Raw genomic sequence first — 21675 nt, forward strand, 5'->3', positions numbered from 1 at the left:
CGGATCTGCTTTCTACTTCCTGCGTGCAAGGCAAGCGCCTTTGAGTTTGCCAAAACTGGACTTGCTCTCCGATGTTGGCATTAGAAAATAACCGGGAAGACAGAGCACACTTTTCTGTCTCTACATTTGTTCTGCGCGGCTGTAAGAAAGGGAGGAGTTCGAGGCTGAGCAGTATCCACGTATGTCACGTACTCTTTTGAATCCGTCTGTTATATCAACATTTCTGTGCACACCTAACATCTATGATATGTCATGTGGTGATCCTTGCCTACTTTATGTGACGCTGAACAACGGAGAGATGTCATGTTTATGTCCCTCACGTAAATTCTAGGTAATCTGGTTCCGCCACCTCAGAGTCCACCGCTCTCTCGGCCGGGTTCAGGAACAACAACACTCCTCTGAAAATGCACCCCACTGGCTGTGACATCCAGCTGGAGACCAGTGGGGACATAAATAACCGGAGTCGTAAGGCCGGGGGTGATTCGTGCCGCACTTCCTCGATGCCCCCTGGCTGGGTCAGAGAGGTGAGGCAGAGGAAAGCAGGCAAGACAGCCGGCAGAGCGGACGTCTACATTACTAGGTGACAGTTCTCTCGTAGCCATCTCTGCTTGTAGTTGTACAGAAAAAGAATAATTCAAATCAATATTTGGTGTGCTCACCCTCTGCCTTTAAATTAGCACCAGTTCTCAGTTTTTCAAGGTGCTTGGCAGGTGGGTCGTTCCAGGCATCTTGGAGAACTGGCTGCAGTTCTTCTGTGGATTTAGGCTGCCTCAGTGTCTTCTGTCTCTTCGTGTGATCCCAGATTGAATCGATAATGTTGAGATCAAGGCTCTGATGGTACTGTGTGACGGATAAAAATCTGAACAGTGCATTGCACATGCAGTGAGTTCAGTGTGTAATTGATCTCTCTGTTGTTTCAGTCCCCAAGGGCAGAAATTCCGGTCGAGGGCATCCCTGCACGCTTTCCTCCTAAAAAACGGAGAAGGGAACTTGGACATACACCTCTTCGATTTCACCACGTCCAAGGATGAGGCCATCACCACTTCACAAATACTCCCCTCCCAGATGAAACAGAGGAGAACAAAGAAAAAACATGCAGACAGACAGTGGGGGACAACACAAGATGGAACAGAAATTGTGGCTCAACCTCCAAATAAATCTAAAAGAGCCTCTTCCTCCTGCAGAAGTACAAAAGAAGAAAATGTAAAGAGTGCAAATGACACGAACCATATTAATACTGACATTTTACTAGAGGTGTCGGAAGTGTGTAGAGACAAAACTGATGAGACTGTGAAGTGCTGCGTACAAGCTGCGCCTTCAGCAGCAGTGGATGATGGCAAACTGCAGAAGAGCCCTCAGAGAGCCGGGCTGAGAGAGAAGCTTCTCCGACTAGCTGCATCTAGCGAACGGAAAAACACTTCCTGTCGTCACGAGGACGAACAGGCAGACTCGCAGCCCTCTGTCCCGACTCTGAATGTTGAACCTGCCACTGAGAGCGAGAATGAGGGTGAGGATGCACGAGGTGGTGACGAGATACGGATTCACAGCGAGGGTGACAACAAGCCTAGTTCTGAACTCTTGACTGGTGCTGACAGTCATCGGGATGTGGAAGAGGAGGTGTTGTTACCTGACATCGCTGGCAGAAGCTGTGCACCGGTGAGAGATTCCCTGAATAGTAAGTATGATCTACACTGTCTGACAGCCTGTAAAAGCAGCAGCTCAACTCAGTTTTTCCTGGATCTACTCTTTTTTTAACTATTATTTTGATTACAGCATCTTACAGTTTTAACATGTCGGCCTTCCTTTATCCAGGTTCCAGTAGCTTTCACATTTGCCATTTATAAATACATTAAAAAAAATCAAATCAAGACCAAAAACTTGGATTGGCAGGAGAACCACCAACCAGAAAGAAAAAGCATGCATTTAGGTGTCTGATAAAGAAGGAAAAGAGAAGAAGTGTCAATTATTACAGATTTACGACATATAAGTTTTAAGGGAGTATGGAATTGACTGAATAACCTTATTGCAATAACAGGACCATTACGGGACTCCACCTCTTTATAAACCTAGGTTTTCTGAGCGTTAGTAAATATGTGATTTTGTGATTTGTACTTTCTGAATCCATAATTTGTATGACGTAGGATCAGGTTTCACCCACCTCACTGTAATACACCTGATGGCGTCCTCTAGTAGGATTTTAAATAAATAGATTTTAGCCTCCTATTTCTTCTTTATTAGTAAGGTGTTGTTGGACACAAATATTTAATATAGATTGGAGATTACTTTTATGTCCTTTCTTACTTTGCAACTCTTTAAGGAACTGTTCTATTGGAGTTAGGTTTTTAAATGTATTTACCATTGCTGATGTGTGTTCTATTTTTTTATATACTGCACATACATGTTTCCTGTCTGCCTAGAGTCCAAGAGCTTGGAGGACAAACGGAAAACGAGCCCTTATTTCAGCAGGAAACCCTTTAAAGACGGTAAAATTTGAATGATTCATTTTGATACGAGAAAGCTTGTCTATTTGTATGTGCGACATACACGTCACCATTTATGATATAAAAACGCGCTTGGTTTGAGACATGTACACTCTCCGTACTCAGGACTTAGCCCTCCCAGGAGGAAGGCCTTCAAGAAGTGGACACCCCCTCGTTCTCCGTTCAACCTTGTACAGGAAACCCTTTTCCACGACTCTTGGAAGCTCCTGGTTGCCACCATTTTTCTGAACAAGACCAGTGGTGAGATCCAACATACACACATGCAAACGTACTGGATGGTGTACCAAACAGTACTCAAGCCTGGCATTTCACTCCCTTTTTTTTTTCCTTTTTTTCCCCCCAATACTCCAGGCAAGATGGCCATTCCAGTACTGTGGCAGTTCTTTGAGCGTTACCCATCTGCAGAGGTGACCCGGGAGGCCGACTGGAAGCCCATGTCTGAACTTATGAAGCCACTTGGCCTGTATGAGCTTAGAGCCAAAACATTAATCCGCTTCTCAGGTGATGGATAACAGTATCCACTTCCATTTACATGCAGTATGTTTGAGCACAGTAATTACCGTATTAATGCAGTGTTCTTGTGTTGTAACAGCAGATTTTCTATGGTTTTAGTCAGAATATATGAAGAAACATTAGTGGTCAGAAAAACCTCACAATCCCTTTTCTCCTGTGTAGATGAATATCTAACTAAACAGTGGCGTTACCCCATCGAGCTGCATGGTATTGGGAAGTACGGCAACGACTCCTATAGGATCTTCTGTGTGGGAGAGTGGAGACAGGTGAGTATAATCCCAACAATTCTCCTATTAGCTGATTAAACTAATGTTCATCAATGGCAACTCTGATATTTTATTGGTATTTTTCATGTCAAAGGTGACACCTGAAGATCACAAGTTAAACAAATACCACGCCTGGCTGTGGGAGAACCATGAAACACTTGGAATCTGAAACACAAAGTATGAGGAACTGCAAGGACGACACATACAGGAAAATCAATGATATCACGTAAACACTGCATTTTAAGATGAACTAGCACTGTCTAAACTGAATCACCCGAAAATTATGCAGTGATACTTTGGCGATATCAGTGTTAGCCTTTCTTCAAAAAGTTTTACTCGCTGTGTAATAAAATGTTTTAAGTGGCTTAAAAGTTGAAACGATTCCTGAGTGCCTTATTCATTCAGCCCTCTGACTGCTTTTCTTGTGCCATCCCTTTACACGTAACTGACGACCGGAGACATCTTCAGACTGTATCTGGTTAGTCCATTGTCGCAGACTAATCATCCTTCTTGTTGTGTGCACTGATGCATGTACTTACAGTCCTCGCAGCAGCTTTCTTTTTTTTTCGGGAGGGGGGGGGTACCTGTTTCCCAAGGCAACTGTTGCCACCGCACAACACTCAGTGAGTGCACAGGCATGTCACGGTTTAATCTCTAACTAGTACCAGGACAGTACTTTGCTATATTTGTGCTATGATTTAACACTAATAGAGTTGAAACTTTAAGAAGAAGATCAAATTGTGCAATATTTGAAAAGTTTAATTCCACGCAAATACTGGACTTCTCTGGTGGGCAAACAGAAGAAACAGCTTGAACTACAAAATGAAACTACGTAAGAAAACAGCTTTCCTTTTCCATTTGTTGTCTACTATAATGTTACTAGTAAACCTGTTAGACGTGCTGTGATTCTGTTTATTTCACTCTTCTTTACCACAGCAGCCATCTTTATAGCTTCCACACCTGTGTGTATTCCTCATGACACACCTCCTGTCCGGCAGAGTCGCTGCCTGGTGGTCACTCCCATGACATTCCCCGTCATCTCAGATTCTGCCCAGGTGTGGCCAAGCAATCAGGTGCACATAGATTCATTGACACTCCATTCACTGTGACTGTACTCCTGTCTCATGCCAAGGTGTTTGCTTTGAGGTCAAAAAAAAAAAACCTTCTGCTCCCTAGAGTATTCCAAGACTGAATCCTTTACATCCACCTTTGGTCCATAAACGCACCGTCAGTCTGGAGACACCAGCTGTTCAACACCACAACCACCAGAGGACAATCATCATGCAGAGAAGAGAACATTACAGGTAGAAGCATTTGGCAATCTCACTGTGATTGGTTTTTACTGAGAAGTACTAAAAAAAAACAAAAGGGCACAGAGAATGACTGGTGCCAATTCTGTCTTTGCTTTGGAAACTGAGTTCGAAGTCTCTGACTTGTAATTATATGTCAGGTATCATCAAGTATGGCAAAAACCCTTTTATGGAAGCAGCAGTGAAAGAGAAGAATACAGGTAAAAGTATAAAACGCCTTCACTTCATATCCCTGTAATGATGAGCCTTTTTACCCTCTAAATCTCTCCCGAATCACAGCATACTGCATATGTACTTCCTAAAGCTTGGTGACAAGGAAAAGTCTTTTTCCTGTAGGAAGGAGCTGCGAGAGCAGTTAAAGAGGCAGATAGAGGAGAAATGTGTAGCACTGAAGTTGCAGCTGGCAATAAAAGTGAAGGAAGCAGAGTATATACGTGAAGTGGACCGCCTTGCCCTGTCCAGTGAAAGAGAGCAAAGGATCCAGCACAGGAAAGCAATGACAGCATACAGAGATGAGAACAAGAGGGTAAAGTCCCACACATGCATTATATATCCACTGCTAATGCACTTGGGTTCTGGCTGCTTACAATTGTGTCCTTTTGTTTGCAGCATGTTTCAACATGCTGGATGCTCTCAGGTTACAACAATATATGTAGGGAGTGTTTGAGGTTTTTCTCTTGTCTCTGGTGTGTGTGTGTGTGTGTGTGTGTGTGTATGTGTATGATGTGTGCAGCTAATGGAGCAGAGCTGGAGGGACAGAGCACTAACACACTCCCAGGAGGTCCTGAAGGAGAGAGAGCTGCTGCGCCTCAACCCAATTAACTGGAGTGGGACACTGAAATAGGTTGAACCTCAACATCCGGAGTCAAAACTTCAGGCCTTGCTGTGGCACTTGGGCATGCATGAGTGTTAGGTGAATATGAGACACGCATACTGTGTATATAGCACATGTAATTAGTGCTGTGATAGCCACTGACGGAACTGAAGAGGGATATTTCTACGGTTATATAATCTGAATATGTCAGAATGCAGATGTATTTCCAATCCTACTTAATAAAGGTTATCTTACAGTACAGTAAATCCAAGACTTAAGAGTACTCCACCAATATAGCATTGCACTTCTGCAACATCAGAGATATGATGGTTAACTTTAAAAAGTAAGATCGATGCAGCAGACCCAGAGATATTGTCTTTTTTATTCAATGCATTATTCTTCCTTATCTGGTGCCTACACTACCCACAATGCAACGTCACTGCCAACAGTCCTGTGCGAGATACAGGTGTGTTATGTTAGTAGCAGCTAAGAGATGAGAGACGAGCAAGATATGGGGAGCAGGCTACAGAGGTTACTTCTTTTTAACTCCACACCCCCCAGTTTTTTGTTTTGTTTTGTTTTCTTCAAAGACCCAAATGACATTTCTTAAAATTAGGTTTCATGAAGCTCCCTCTGGAGCCACAAATGACTTTATACTACTTTTTTATATATATATATGCAGTAGTACTCCCCAAGAACTACAAACAAGCTTTGATGTTTAAAATAAGTGAAGTTTCCCTTTAAAGGTTTCTGCATCTCCTTTAATTTATGATGCAACTTGCAACTGTAGAAAATAAATTTCCACAAGCTAAAATGTTGCTTTTCGTCATTCTGTTTATGCAAAGAGCAGAGGAAGCTTCACAAAATCAAATAAAACATTTAAAAAAAACAAAACATGGGGAGTGACAGATTTTTATTGTAAAGCAAACACCTATAATGAACAATAACTGTTGGAAAACTTTCCACCCTTGGAAAACCAAAGATAAATTAGATGGACGGATAAGAAGTGATGCTTAAGTGGCTTTCTAACATGATGCTACTATACCTGCTAAAAATTACAATTGAGCAGATTAAAAAACTGCATTGAAAATGCACACAAAAATAGGAGCAAAATATGACCAACATCTTCCCAATAAATATTGCTTTCAAAATAAATTAAAGGCAACAGAAAATGGCTTGCATCATCAAGATCAGAGCAGGTATTTACCTAAGCACATTCCTTCAAACACTCATACACTCAATTAAGTGGTCAATAGCAGTAATGTTGGTGATCCAGCAGCTGTTAAGTCATTCTTCCATGCCAAAGTAAGACAAATTAATAGATACAGTGTAGTACCTTTCATTTCAATTTCTATTATCATGCAGTACAACTAAAAAGAATCATTCAGGAAGTAAGGATATAAAAAGTCATTCTGTGAACATAAATAAGCACTGGTTCATAATGGAAATATCCCAGAGTTTTGATGAGCTTTCTCTTTGGGCTGATTTGGGAAAATTTCCTTATCTAACCCATGCCCATAGCAAAAAGCTTAAGCCTTGCGGTAACCTGGCACAGCCAAAACCAATGTATCATTCAAACTTTTGGAAAAGCTCTGCTTCGTTGCGTTGACATAGTGAAAAACAATGGACATGATGACTGGAGGTTTTGATTGTGTGGAAGAAAACGACATCATTTCCCGAGCAACATCGAGGCCAGATGGAACATCCAAATGCATAATAGATTTTGACATTCAGTAGTGGTCTTCATGTCACCCTTGTTCCCAACAAAGTTGAGGTAGGGGATTAAGTTCCTTTATATCAGTGCAGTGTAGCCTTGTTAATTCCTCTTCAAGATTTACGGCTCCATAGCCTCAAAGTTCTCACTTTTTCCTGCATTATCCTATTCATAAACACAAATAAACTCGAGCCCTTTCATGTAACTCTCCAAACCACAAGAAATCCCTGATAGGCTAGCATTGTAGGGATGGTTTCCTGCCCCAGTCGACTCTTATTTACTTTAACTGGCTGGTATTCCAAGGTCCTAAGTCGTGGCCATTGATAGTCTAGCGTCCTTTCAGGAATCCATCCAGCATGTAGTCTCCCTTTTCTGTCAACCAGTATCCAGCCATAGCAGCCACACCTCCAATGAAAATGGCCGTGAAAACCATGTCACCCTTAGCCGCGAGCGTAGCAAGGGCACAGATTACAACGCCAAAGAACATCTGCTGCAGTACAAGGACCTCATCATCTGTCATGTCATCAAACAGTCCCTTCTCTGGGCCAGCTGAGGAGATGCAGGAAAAGTAACTTAGCCAACAGATCTGAGAGGTTGTCAACAATATATGTTTTTGCACATTTACTGCTATGACTACTTACCAGGAGGCTTGTTCTCAACACAAATGCTGTCTCTTCTGATGAATCCATCAGCACAGTCACAGTGGAAGGAGCCCTCCTCATTGATACAGGCCTCATTGAGTCCTGGGCATGCTATTGCACGTTCACTACATTCATCTATATCTGTCCGAAGAAGCAAAGAAAAACAGTTTAAGGACATCAGGAAAAAGGTAAAGAGGTGAATGGTGTACAAATTTTGAGGCTGAGTAGTGTATGCTTACCCAGACACTTGGCTCCTTTCAATCTGTAGCCACGTGCACATTTCTTACAGCGGGCAGGACCACTACCCATGCATCCCACGCATGCCTGGTCACAGCCTGGATACAACAAGGGGTCAACATCACATACTGAACTGGGTAATTAAGTGCTGCATTTACAACTGCAAGAATTTCTAATTCAATGAAAAATGTTTTTTTTTTTTTTTAATTGCTCCACAAACAAATTGCAACTAATGAAGTTTATCACTAACTACTCAACTTGAACTGCAATGATTAATAAAATTAAAAAAAAAAAATCAATTCATAGTTTTAGGCATTTTTTTCAAGCAAATTCTGCTTCCTCATATGTGAAGATTTGCTGCTTTTCTTTGTCATACACATGACAGTAAACTGAATGTCTTTGGGTTTCGGACTGTTTTGCAAATAAGACCAGCAATTTTAAATTATAAACAGGCATTTTAATTCCGACCACTTCAATATTTTAAAGACAAAACAATTGAGTATATATGATGGCAGCCCTACACCAAACCTTAAAAAAAAAGAATTCACACCAGGTGCAGAAAATCTACAACTCCTGAGGGAAGAGAGCCTACCTCTGCATTCATATGATCCATCTGTGTTGTGACAGTACGTGTTAGAAGGACAACGAGCCAGCTCTGTACCACACTCGTCAATGTCTAAGAGACATATAAGGGCAGTCAGACAACACACATCCAACAAACTGGCACAGAGTCAATGAAATGTTACCACATGACCTCTAAAGCCACACTCACCCACGCACTTGTTGTCATGAAGGATCCAGCCGGGTTTGCAGTCAAGGCATTTGTAGTCCTGCGGCCCTGAGCACTTCTTACATGAGTGGTAGCAAGCTACAAAGGATGAGAGACATGAAGACAGCAAGAAGGTCAATTTTAGACGACCTCAAAAAGAATTTAATACATGTGGAGGGATTGAAACAATTTTTTTGAATCTGAGGCACCTGCACAGGCTCCTGTGCTGTCATTGGAGCTTTTCTCTCTGTAGTAGCCATCCGCACAGCTTTGGCACAGATGGCCCGAGTAGCCGGGATCACAGACACACTCTCCATCTCCCAGGCGAGTTCCTTCCCCCTCACAGCGGCCCAGACCACCACACACACCACCTGGGCCTGACGGACACTCTGCATTGGATGAACACGCTATTAGTGGTATTCTTGAAACTAGAGCTTTGAAACAGCATGATTCTAATTATAATGGTTTGATTTTACATCTAAATGAAATCTAAATCCTTCGTCACATGGGACAACAGTAGATTACTACGTTCTGGCAAGGTAAGGTTCTCTGTAGTGATGCCAAGTAGCTTGTGTTTAATGCTTTATGTGTTCCACACCTTTGCAGTCAGGTCCAAAGTGTCCAGACGGACAGCAGAGTCTCAGCTCCTCTATGCACAGCCACTCGAACAGGTCTGGTGCTTCCTGCTGCCTACAGGACACATACATCATGTCAGTCATGGAGTTAAAACGGGCATCAAAATACATCTGAACAAAACATAATTACACACACAGCTGTGTAATGTGGAGTTAAACCTTATTTAATCTTATTTAATTTCTTAGCCAAATTTAAGACACTCTTGTTACTTTGATAACTTTATAATTTGATTTATATTCCTCAAAATATTCATAATTTTTGTTTGCTCATGAAAACTGCGGCTAAATCAGAATTAACTGTGATTTACATAAGGTTATTTTTCAACAACTTGATACACACACTAGCTGGGTTCCAGACCTATGAGTCACATCTCCAATTTGTTCAGCGATTCATTTATGTATGTATTGTATTGTGCACATTGACAGCTGTTTCTGCCAGCCGGAGAAACTGTCGACCAATCAAAGATTTGGAGGCAGGATTAAGAATGTTGGAATCATCTTTGCACAAAGTTCACTACAACCATGAAAAACAGCCACAGAAATGGCGACAGGTATGGATGAGACTGATGGATCTCTACAGGTTGCTGAAAGTCCACTTACAGAAATAACAACTCTTTAACACTTAAAAATGTCTTTAATTGTAGTGAAAAACATGAACTGCTCCTAGCAACCTGCGTTGACTGAAAGTGACATCAGCAGGATAGACATCATTTGCTACTGAAGAAATAAGCCAACATGAACAAAGTGTCAGGCAGAATGAAAGAAGTGAAAGGAAATGGCAGTTCAGTCTGATCATCAGACTATGCACACCACATTTACCTGTGGAACCACCATGTCTCCACTTGGTCTTCTATCTGCTCCAGCAGCCGGTTGCATTCAAAGTCTGTTTTCTCACAAGCAGCTTCTACTATCTCTAGGAGCCGAGTCTCACTAAAACAAGAAGCCAACAATTAAGAGATGTAATACAGTGGTTAAATAACGACAGACGCTGCTGCCCCTCACCCACCCACAAAAAAAAAATGGTGAACCTTTGCTCTGGACCACAAAGGACTAACAGTAAAAACAGACTGTCTTATATAATCACACATCACAAAATATTATACATATGTACAGGGGAGACAAAGGACCATCAAAGCAGAATCAAATTCTTCAGGATAGTTCCAGTAAAACAAATTAAAGAAAGATTAAAGTTGAAGTTGGTTATGTTTGATTTTTGATTGATCTCTTTTAGCCCAAATGGGATATTCTTCTGAGAGTCCTCAAACACAGTTTGTTCAAGGAGAACACTTAAAACCCACGTTTAGCCCCATACATAGTACAGCACACAAAATAACATTAAAACATTAAACAACGTAGTACAACAATTGAAATCCTGCATTCAGCAGGCAACTGACCTTATATACAATGAAATATATCATAATTACCTACATACTGTGTCGTCTCACATACATTAACTTAAGATGTTTTTTAAAAGCAGCCGTTCCAATAGTGGTGTGAGGTAGTTTAATCCGCCTTTAACAAGCCTGATAAGTGAATGTTCTTTAACCAAGCTCTAATTTTGGCTCGGCAAGACGTAATCTGTGCATGTAGTTGTTCCCGTATTGACCAAGTGTCTATCTCTCACCAAATGGAGTCGGTCATCAATAGCTCTTGGTTTCTTCTCAAAATGTATGTTATAACATACGTAATGTACATTAAAAGGCTTTGGTCAGTGGTGTCTTTTATAGTTCATCACCCCAGAGTACTATATAATTCAGTCACTGGGGTGTCATATGCGGCTGATATGGGGAGTCCATGATAAATATTATCTAAATTAATACCCAATATTTTACTAATTGAAACCTGTTCAATGCATTCCCCCTCAGAAAAAAAGAAGTTTTGACTGGATCTGTTCAAGCCCCTTTTTCCTAGATCCAAGCACCATAATTTTGGTCTTCCTGTCATGTAAAAATAGGAATACATTTTCTTAAACAATTAGCATTATCTGTTATATTTTTTTCAGCATATATGATACAGGGCACTTACTGGCTGCACAAATGCCCTTTAGATTAGGGAAATTAATGCGCAAGTCTTCAGTTCAGGAATAAATAAAGTATAGGTGTAACTCCACATAAAACTTGTTCTTACCTGCGTGCATACTTAGCCAGCTTCTCTTCTTCCCAGGCAGTGTTACCACCCCCAAAGTTCTTGTTGGCTGTTCTCTCCAAGCCCTAAAAAGAGGGAAATTTCAGGACTCCAAATATAAAAAAACAAGAAAAAAAAAAAAAAAACTGGCTGAAAAAAACATGTATTAACTGATGGTTCACTACGTTAACTGAAGTACCTTAATGAAACTTTCAGTGAGTTTTTGGCAGGTCTGGCATGGTGCTGTCTGGACCCTCACCACAGAGAGCTCCGAAAGAAGCACCAGAGCAGGCAGGAACGGCCAGGCCCACCACATGATCCTTCAGAGGGAACACATACACACGCAAACACCAGTATGTATGGCAAAAAAAAAAAAAAAAACAGTTTGATGTTAAATACTTTACAGTGATCAACACAGCAAGTATCATCAAAAACACCCATACTATCAGAAAATGGTAACACTTTACTCTAAGTCCTCCTATTTAGCATTTATAAGTACTATATAAATATGTTATTTATAACACTATAATGTATTGCAATCAGATGGAGGGACATTTCAAGTGTTTATTAATGTACAGTATTGGTCAAAAATTAGAACTTTTCCCAAGAAGAAATAATTTTTATATCATTACAACTGTGTTTTACTATATTGTCATTCATTATCTGTTTATACAGCAGCCTCCACTTATGGAGGTCCACAGGAGGAGTTAAAAATGTTAACGGATACATTAATAAACACGTATATATCTTAAAACTACAATGTAGTGTTATATTTATTCAATTTTTATATACTACTTATGAATGTTAAATAGAGGGATTTAAATTGAAGTGTTGCCAAGAAAAGCTTCACCTACAGTATATTTTTTTAAAAACTCTGACATAACTAACTCGCTTGAACTGGATGCTACTCAGGGGGGTGGACAAAAACACAGGAACATCTGTACAATATGGTGTAGTACAACCCGAAGATGTGCCATGTGCACTAGCGTTACTTGTCTGATTTATTTATTCACTTCAAGCTTATAATGATCAGTTTTTCCTCGAGACTGTGTCAGAGTGGTGATGATTTAACTACGGTGGGAGTCGTAGTTGTAGCCGCACTGGATTGCATTAGCTACATTGCGGTCCTGTTATTTTGTCTACCCCGTGCAACGTCAATGGTAGTGTTATAACTTTCATAGAGATTAGTCGTCTTCGTAAATGGGGTAAAATCTAAACTGAGCGCACTCCACATTACTTCAAGCATTTCTCGTGTGGCTCCGCGACGGGTCTCCAAATGTTGTCACAGTCACTCGGTCTCGTCAGAGAAGCTTTAAAACAGGCAGCTTAGCCTGGTTGGGATGCTCTGGTTTCACCGACGGCTTAGCTAGCTCAGCATCAGCACCACTCCAATTTAGCCAACTAGCCGCTGGCTAAGGTCGATAGTTAGCTGCTAGCTTAAGATACCGTTGTATCGTCACAGATTAGCAGACAACATTCATAAAGTCTGTTGAACTCAGCGCCAGTGTCCTCCTAAGATATTTAACCATGGATGTATTAAAGAGTGTTTAACGTTAAATATCTGCTAGGTAATCTTTACTGTAACATTAGCTAGCCGAACTGTTTTCATTGGCATCTCTGGTCTTACCTTACTGCGAATCCACCACGTCCGCCGCACTACCGATGATTGTCTGATTCCCCGCTGGGTCATACAATAAAGGAGGAGTCTCATACTTTGGACAGCCGGTTTCAAAGCTTCAAATGTGCCATTTCAGATGGCGACCCGAAGCGACGGTCACACGGGCTCGTGTAGCGCAGGGATGAATGAATGAATGAACAGCTTCCAGTTGGTTCTCTGTTTTCCATGCAGCTGCCACACAGAATATGGCACCGCCCAAACCCGCTGGGGTTTAACTCATCAACCAATCAGTCAGCACCACACTTTACGCAGACTGACCCTATGTAAGTGATGTCAATGAACACAGAAGCGTTATGTCCGACGAGCCAGTTTAAACGGCGACCAACGGCGCAGCCCTCGCTTGATTATCCATACAGTGAAATTTACAGTGGCCACGAGTTGCAAAGCACGACACACATTAACAAAACGGAAAAAGGACAGACGACTAAAAATTAAGCCACAGCATTTTAGAGAAAACAACAAAACCCGAAACGCAACATTTAAAAAACACAATAACAAAACTGAAAACACAATAAGATTTCACAAAAAAAAAACACACACACACACAAAAGAAAAAACTAAAACACTACAACAAAACACAACATTAAAAAGGGACAACAATTTTTGTTTGGGATTGAACAGAACCCAAGTTAAATGCGAGTTTAATCAAGATCGGTCACCAGTACTATGTTTTTGGCTTTGTTGTTGTGTTTTCTAAAATGTTGTTTGTGTTTTGTGAAATATTTTGTTCTCTGTTTTTTTGTGTTTTTCCCCATGTTTTGACTTTTTACACCTCGATATGTAAATATTTAGAGACAGGCTATAAGTCATTGTGTCCCCCCCACACCCCAGGTAATTTAGCAAAATGTGGACTTGCTGAAATGCCCCAAAGCAGGATGCAGCCTATGAGCTCCCTTGTAAGAATGCTCCCACAACAACTAATCCACTTTTGCAGTAATTTGAGGATTTTGTTTATGGATTTTACAGATAATTTTATCTGAAACACTTTTCAGCATGTTCAACAAACGTTAATGTGTTGCTATGCAAACACAAATCCAATGACATCCTGTATTTGTGCTGAGTCGGAACTGAAACTTGTTCTGCAGTCAGAAGAGCATACCAAGACAAATTCTTAATTCAGTCCCATTTTAAACAGTAAGGACAAAACATAGTATAAAAACGGACCCACACTGCCTGGACAGAGCAAATTAATATACTCATGTATACACTCAGAGAAAGGAAATGGCTTATGTTTGTTTAAAGTTTTATATTCAATACATGTGCATGCAGAATGTCAGATGCTAGTAAATAAACACACACAGTGGCTAAGACTGAAAAAGAGCTGTAGGGTCATCTTTTTCCTTAAATTTTCTTTTTGAAGTAGTTACTTTAGGTTCTTTCCAATCATTATTGGCCGCTCCCCTACAACTGAAGCTTGGTCATGGTTCTGCCTCTCCTGCTGTCAAACCCATTCCATTTCACTGACCTTGGAGCTTGTGTCAGGCCTGGAGGGAGGCGTAATAAGACATGGCTGCAACAGCACCATTTCCCCAGAGTCTTCTACTCCCATCCCAGCACAACTCTGGGAAACTCCTGCAAGGCGTAATACAGTTGTCCCTGCTGTGAACCCTGACAGCCCTCTTGCCAGGGCTCGGGATGCCACCCTGAGCCCCCCTGCCCTCTTCCGTCTGGCTGATGCAGTGGCTATTTGCCGAGCCCCAGCCAGTTCAGTCAGAAAACCCAGGCTCTGGGAGGGCAGGCTGTAGACATGAAGGCCACGGAAAAGTTCTGGCAGTGGCTGGAAACCAACTGGAGGCTCGGGTGGAATGGATTCAAACTGTACCAACATAAACCGCTCACCAGCGCGGCCCTGTAAATAGTCTGCTAGAATGCAGCTCAACGAAGCACTAAAAACCTCTACACAGGGAGGAGAAGCAGGGCAGCCTCTTCCTGCCTCCTCTTCCTCCCTGTCTCTGTTCCTCTCACTGGGAGTCTTTCTCTCCCAGCTCCGCGCTCCCCATTCTTCAGCCCTTTTCCAGGTGGCCTGGGTCAGGACCAGCACCACTTTGCCCCCCTGCCTTTTCAGTCGGTCCAGTCTTGAATGGAGCCAAGGCACTGGGCCCAGTAGGGTGAGCTCAGCCTGGCTCCACAGGTCTAGAGACACACTGAAGCCCAGGGCCTCGAGGGATGAGCCCAGGTGGCACATCAGCCCAGGCAAAGTCTGGTTGTCATCAGGTGGGTACAGCAACACCACATGACCACCACCCACTGCACCTGAAGCAGAGGAACATTAACACCTTTAAACCAGTGGCAGTAGTAGGAAGAAACTAAGAAACTACTAAAAGAAAGGATTTCATGCAAGTGATACTTTAAACACAAGAACATTAATATTCAAGCATATACTGTTTATTATTAACAGTATAAAGGGGATAAAATAGTGGTTTCCCATTTTGAAATGGATGTCAGTCTTGCACCTACCTTTAACATCATCTTCTTTAAACCATTTCCACACATAGCCTAAAAGAAAAATAGAGCACACATTGAGCTCTTTTGCCGAGGTGCTATAAATATTTAATGACCTACAAATAGATAATTGACCTTTCAGGACCCCTTGTATAAAGTAGGCGCCTAGTATGGCAAAGAACATCAGCAGTAATCCGATGAGGAGTGGCTTGCTCCATCCCCATCGAGATGCTGGAAAAATAAATACATTGTGAAACACAAAGTCTTTATAAAGCATGTTAAAGAAGTTTCACAGGCGCTGCTTATGGTTTTAAACATTGACAAGTTTACAGTGCAAAGCGCTAATGTCTAATTTCTTATTTGCCACATAAGAATGAAAAACATGTAGCTTGTTTCAGCTGGTAAGAGTCAAACATTAAACTCACTTAATGTGGTCTGGACAATAATTAATCGTCTTACTTGCAAATGGACACTGGGGCTCTAAGTATGACTCCATCCCAAGTATCTCTATCTAAAAATGAGTAAAGGAGTTAATGTTAGTACAGTATGTACTGTAGGAAGCAGTGACGAAAAATATTTACAGTTATATGTATAATATTATATTTCATATTTGTTACTAAGCCAAGTATCACCTGAACACAAAGCAGAGGATGTGATGAAACATTGAACTCTCCTGTTTTCTGAAAAGTGAATGAAGGATCAAATGAATACATAAAAAATGACCAAGAAGAAAGAGAAGATTCATCATTAATCATGATGTGTCAGAAATGAGTTCACACTGAACCATTAAAATTGAGAGTATGTAATAGTTTTAGCTGAATTTGTTGACAATTCGTTAAAGTAAATGAATGCTTGAATGCTTTGCTGAATGTGAGCCATTAAAATCAACTTGAAGAAGAGTAAAACTTGCTTAAAATAGACGATTCATCGCAGATCATTTTATTCTGCCGTATTTTTTTGTCAGTTATAGTCGCATAAAGAGGCAGCTGTGAGCGTTGCTTTAAAGTTTTCCTCTGCTGTTACCAACATTTCAGATTTCAAAGTTTTTTGGGGGGTTTTTTTTAATGCAGGAAACAACCAAATTTATATAATTTTCATAACATCTGTGTTGGCCTGTTGTTTGTCTTAAGGGTTTGATATTCTGAGATCGCAACTCATAAATGTGATGCCTTTCTTAAATCTCCATATGACTGAAACATAACTTTGAGACAAAAAGAAAGGTGGCCAGATGCTCCCCGATTGTCCTGCTTAAGCAAGTTTGAAATAATAGTGAAAGGTTAACAATGCACTGAAATTGAAGGATCATTTAGATGAGCAATAATGTTAGATCAGCAATAATGCTAAGTATATACTATTTATAGTGAATAGAAATAGAACCACAGTTTTTCTAAAATCCCGACTACAGCCCTGGATGTGTCTCATTGCAGAGGACGCAGGTGCATATAGCCAGAGAGGAAGTCCTGCCTAAGAGGCTCAGCTCAGGAAAAGAAAGCACCCTGCACATCTTCTGTTTTTTTTTTGTTTTTTTTTACCCAGTGTCTACTGTGTGTTGCGCTCCAGCCTTCACTGTTGTGCAGTCTCTGTCTGGAGCCGGTCACCTCTTCACATAGGCCTCCTGCCCGGTCTTTCTTGCACAGCCACACCTCTGCCTCCAGCCTGCAGGGGGCAGTCACATTCCAGCTCAGCCCTGTGCCACCCTCCCTCAGGTGGAACTCCTCCATGGACACAGACACTTTGTGCTGCATTCTTTCAAGTGCATCTGGGAAGAAAAAAAAAAAACTCCTCTGTTGTGTATCTATAAAATCATTTACTGTGCAGATTCATATTGATCTGAAGTTGACCTCGGTGAACTTCCTTTACCTTGTTGGTTTTTGAAGGGGCAGAGCTGTCTTCGAAGTGCCTTTCCCTTCCACCACACCTGAAAAAAAAATTTTAAATTTATTTGATCATTTTTCAAAAAGCTGTCAGTAGCTGTCATTTATTGCACATTCCAATTAACATGTCGGCTACCTGGAAGCACAGGCATGGTGCAACAGAGTTTGATGAAATGACCACTGCTCTCTTGTCTTTGGGCTACAAAGGTTAAAAAAAAAAGGTTACACCTATATACAGACACTATCAGTACTGATAGTGGACTGACAGACTGATATGAAGGCATAGTCTGGATAATTTAGCACTGACTGACCCATGCAAGAACCTCTCCGGGCATTTCATTCCAAATCATCTGGTACATGAGATCTTCTTGTCTGGCGTCAGCATTTGCCAGCTGAAGGAGGACCACGTTTCTCTTGTGATCAGTCTCAACTCGGAGTCTGGGAGCTGAGACAGTGACACATCAGTCATCATAAATGATAACTGAGCTGTACAGGTGTCAATGTACAAGTATGTACAGCTGTTTTTTTCTGGCACTGCCTTGTGCGCGCTCATCAGCGTGTACAAAATACATGCTAGACTAGATAAACCACAGGTGGAAGCAGTGAACACCAAATTATTTTTATAACATGATAACAAAGATTTTTGATTTCACAGTATCTCTTACCATCACATTGCTTTACCGTCCCTTCTAGGTTCATAGAGCAAACTGAAAGATAGAGGGATGAGTAGATGCTCAGTGACATTACTCTGCAGTTCAGCGTGTCTTTGAGTAATTTACAGCACTTCAACCTCACCCTCTTCTAAAGATGGGACTGTGATACTTTGGATGTTGTGTGTTCCCTTTGAATGTGCATAGACGTGGACCACAACGGGACTGCCAAACGTCACTTCCTCTGTCAACAGCAGCTGCTAAATCATGCAGTAATGATAAACACACTAAAAGAAAAAGATCTTTTGGAAACTACAAGTACAAGCAATTAAAATGTCTTTGACTCGCGTACAGTTCTTAGTAAATCTATTTAGTTATTTCCACCACTAGAGACTAATCAACAGAAACAACAACATCACACCTGTCCAAAAATAGCTACCGTATTTGTGGTCTGTTGAAAAGCTTGGACTAAACCGGAGTGGCTTAGTTTAAACTGGAGTGTCTTCCAAATTTCATTTTTGCCTGGGGAGCTGAGACACACTTTCACCAAAGCTGTAACACAGAGCAGAGTAGAAGAGGAGCAAACTGTATAATTGGTATTTTTTTAAAATATGAAAAATTCATCTATAGAAAAGAATGCGTGTGCCTTTGTGTGTGTTTTGGGTTTAGCTTATGGCTTTATACCTCTTGGTTCAGGGGGCACAATCTGAACACTTCCCTCTGCCATTTGATTCATGCCAAATAACTCTTCATCAGCATGTTCACCAGACTCCTCCGCAACCTCCTTCGTATCATCCACTTCTGCAACAATGCAAACGCAGTCAGTAAATACTACGGCAGTGAACACAATCAAGAAATAATTTGACAATACCAGCAGCACCGACAAAAACATTTGTTGGGACGTCAAAAATGCATGATGTCGTTTGGGAAACATGATGGTAAGAAAAATTCAAGGTGTGTTACCCCTAGCTGACAATACCAAAGCCATAGGATTTATAACAAAGTTACCTTGGACTGCGATGATGATTCGTAGGCAAGGTTGACAGTCTTGTGTGGCTGAGCAGCACAGCATCACTTTAAGCTGCATGTGTGTAACATCTACTATATCATTTGGATCAGGCAGGACAGCAGGGTATGGAGAGACTATATGGAAAGAGAACTGTTTCTGCTTTAGACGAACTGCAGGCTTGTTCTAATACAAGGTTATTACCGTGGTGTGGGATGCACTCGTGTTGACCGCGTTTGTTACCTGAGCTCACGTGGCAGTCCGTCAATCCCTAAAAGGAAGACAAGATGTCAGTGAGGACTGAGCGAACCTATCACCTACCACTCACCCACAATGAAATACACCGCTTGAAGGGCGAAGGGCATATTCAGATCCTTCACAAAAGTAAAAGTAATTCTGCCACAGTTAAAAGTGCTCATTATGAAGGGTAAGGACTAATATTCAAAATCATTTCCATTTCAGTTTCATTGTCAATGGTTCCTTTCACTATTTTACACATACTGTGTATAGTACATTTGCTTTAATGTTGTTTTGTTTGCCTTTTTTTTTTTTTGTATGTCTTGTCTGTTTGTTTTATTGTATACAGCAACATCAACCAGGTCATGGACTGCAGGCGAAAATTAACCTTGTAACTAAATCTGACACATTTGCATTATAGTTATGTTCATTAATCCGTGTTGTCCTTAAAAACAAAGGAAGAAGCTGAAGTAACTTTGATGAAGACAGGCTTTTTCACAGGGCAGAGTATTTGATACTATGGTGTTATCTTGGAACATCTACCTCTCTGAAAACAAAATTCAGAGAAAACTCGAGCTACAATAGCCCTCCTTGGAAATGGAGCAGCGGAGTAAAGTGTCATGCTGGGACCCAATAGTAAATAAGTCATGGGCATTAAACTCTGATCTCTCTCTTTCTCTCTGCGTGTGTCTGTGTTGTTTCTCCTAATCCACCCCCAAACCTGAAGCCTGCACACTACATTTTGCTATTAAGCAAGTATCAACTTGCCAGACTTTTTTTTTTTTTTTTTTCACATACAACTATAAAAAAATAAAAGAGAAAGTTGGTGACACAGTCAATCCAATTATTATTTACAAAGAAAAAGCAGATCAACTAAATAACAAACAACCTATAGCTGAAATTTTAAATACACAATACAGAGATATCACAGCCATAAAAGTATAAGGCACTTGGTTCCGCAGTAGCCTGTTATTACTTAATTTATTTAAAAAAAAAAAAAAAAAAACACCTGCGTATTATCATGGTGACTTGTTACCTCGCTACAGGCGAATTTGGGGGCGTGCTGGTCAATCACCTCCAGCGCGCTTGCCGACACAAAGAGCCAGAGGCTCAGCAGCAACGGGAGTGTGCAGAGAACATCTGGCCTCCGGGGGGGAGGGAGAGCCATGTCTTGACACGGGGAGTTGCTCTCCGGCGCACGTCTCCTGTCCCACGGCTCAACTCCCCTCACCCGAAACGGAGCGGGTCCCGTTGCCCTTAGATCCAGCCAGTGGTAGCTCCTCCGGGAGACGAGTGAACATGGCTCGTCCCAGTCCCACGCCGGCCGAATGCTGTGTCTCACGGTCCTGGGATTTTTTTTTTTTTTTTTTTTTTTTCCACTCGTCCTTACCAATGATTGGCAGCTCGGGAGTTGGGCGTGTCCCAGCTGCTACCTGTTCAGGTGGAACAGTTCAAACTTAGGGGAAACTTGTCACATGGACTACAAGTTAAGCTTGTTTGGTGAATCATTAGACGGAATTTGGTTAAAAAAAAAAAATACAGGGCCAGTTCAAATTCGTAACAAGAAACAGCCAAAGGCAGGCCTGTTATGAAGCATGCGTGATTCAGATTCCTGTAAGGTGAAAAAGCAAACTGATGTTGATGAAAAGCCCATCAGATAAATATTTTCATCTCATAAACAGTGGTGTAACACTGACAAGGACGGGGCCTCATGCCGATTCACGGGAACGTTGAATGTGCCAACCTTTTTTATGGCCATTATTCACTTCTGTTTCTTTGACACACGGAACTGAAACTCTTACACTGAGTGAACAAGTGGGCAGGGAATCTATTCAATGTATTGCTCAACTGCATATGGGTGACAATCGTCACATTATTTGCTGTTGCAGGAATTGAACCGGTGACAATTTAGTTACAGGGCTGCCCCATTAACTCTAGACCAACCTTGCACCAATTTGTTACTAATATAGAGGCTGTTGTTTGAATGTCTTCAATTGGGCTGTTAAACTTCAATCATTAACCTCTTTCCAAGTAAATGGGTCAATTATGTCAACTGCTGCAGATTTAAATTAGTATTCTTGCTTATCTGGAACCCTGACACCTGTGCTAACCGTGTGCTTGTGGTGCATTAGTATATACGGTCAGTAAAATGTAAATTCTTTGTGGATCTGAAATGTGTGCGGCTGTGTTTCTATGAGGACCATGTGCCAAAAGAACATACTCGCAAACTCTGCAGGTCAGCTCTTTATTTTATGGTATGAGAC

At 41.3% G+C, this 21675-nt stretch overlaps 4 protein-coding genes across 8 annotated transcripts; 2 read left to right on the forward strand and 2 right to left on the reverse strand.

The window, feature by feature from the left end:
* The first annotated feature begins 1 nt into the window (after position 1).
* Positions 2 to 3652, forward strand: mbd4 (methyl-CpG binding domain protein 4). Its single transcript, XM_040152891.1, has 8 exons — positions 2 to 179; positions 332 to 580; positions 921 to 1675; positions 2418 to 2483; positions 2607 to 2741; positions 2853 to 3002; positions 3177 to 3280; positions 3375 to 3652. Exons 2-8 carry the CDS (start codon positions 405 to 407, stop codon positions 3447 to 3449), a joined length of 1461 nt encoding a protein of 486 aa, XP_040008825.1. The 5' UTR covers positions 2 to 179; positions 332 to 404; the 3' UTR covers positions 3450 to 3652.
* Positions 3653 to 4102: 450 nt separating this feature from the next.
* LOC120803311 lies at positions 4103 to 5670 on the forward strand. The gene is made up of 6 exons (XM_040151658.1): positions 4103 to 4112; positions 4217 to 4353; positions 4457 to 4584; positions 4731 to 4790; positions 4927 to 5116; positions 5324 to 5670. The coding sequence occupies exons 1-6, from the start codon at positions 4103 to 4105 to the stop codon at positions 5432 to 5434; spliced, it is 636 nt and encodes a 211-aa protein (XP_040007592.1). The 3' UTR covers positions 5435 to 5670.
* Positions 5671 to 6293: 623 nt separating this feature from the next.
* Positions 6294 to 13370, reverse strand: LOC120804506 (protein disulfide isomerase Creld1). Its single transcript, XM_040153995.1, has 11 exons — positions 13152 to 13370; positions 11724 to 11844; positions 11528 to 11610; positions 10220 to 10330; positions 9364 to 9455; positions 8975 to 9154; positions 8769 to 8864; positions 8589 to 8672; positions 7999 to 8094; positions 7760 to 7900; positions 6294 to 7667 (listed from the first exon to the last, which is right to left on the reverse strand). The coding sequence occupies exons 2-11, from the start codon at positions 11838 to 11840 to the stop codon at positions 7447 to 7449; spliced, it is 1221 nt and encodes a 406-aa protein (XP_040009929.1). The 5' UTR covers positions 11841 to 11844; positions 13152 to 13370; the 3' UTR covers positions 6294 to 7446.
* Positions 13371 to 13950: 580 nt separating this feature from the next.
* On the reverse strand, positions 13951 to 20747 carry wu:fl23c11 (interleukin-17 receptor C). Of its 5 annotated transcripts, none has more exons than XM_040151890.1 (16): positions 20448 to 20747; positions 19418 to 19445; positions 19177 to 19311; positions 18853 to 18969; positions 18608 to 18720; positions 18314 to 18425; positions 18184 to 18225; positions 17830 to 17963; positions 17655 to 17717; positions 17505 to 17562; positions 17177 to 17403; positions 16277 to 16324; positions 16104 to 16155; positions 15780 to 15875; positions 15660 to 15698; positions 13951 to 15455 (listed from the first exon to the last, which is right to left on the reverse strand). In XM_040151890.1, the coding sequence occupies exons 1-16, from the start codon at positions 20577 to 20579 to the stop codon at positions 14644 to 14646; spliced, it is 2208 nt and encodes a 735-aa protein (XP_040007824.1). In that variant the 5' UTR covers positions 20580 to 20747; the 3' UTR covers positions 13951 to 14643. The 5 variants fall into 5 exon arrangements, with proteins under 5 accessions (XP_040007824.1, XP_040007823.1, XP_040007821.1 ...); XM_040151889.1 differs by having other exon boundaries at positions 20421 to 20747; XM_040151887.1 differs by having other exon boundaries at positions 18590 to 18720; positions 20421 to 20747.
* Positions 20748 to 21675: the final 928 nt, after the last annotated feature.

The sequence above is a fragment of the Xiphias gladius genome, chromosome 18 (assembly GCF_016859285.1).
Source record: "Xiphias gladius isolate SHS-SW01 ecotype Sanya breed wild chromosome 18, ASM1685928v1, whole genome shotgun sequence".
Taxonomy (NCBI): Eukaryota; Metazoa; Chordata; class Actinopteri; order Istiophoriformes; family Xiphiidae; genus Xiphias; species Xiphias gladius.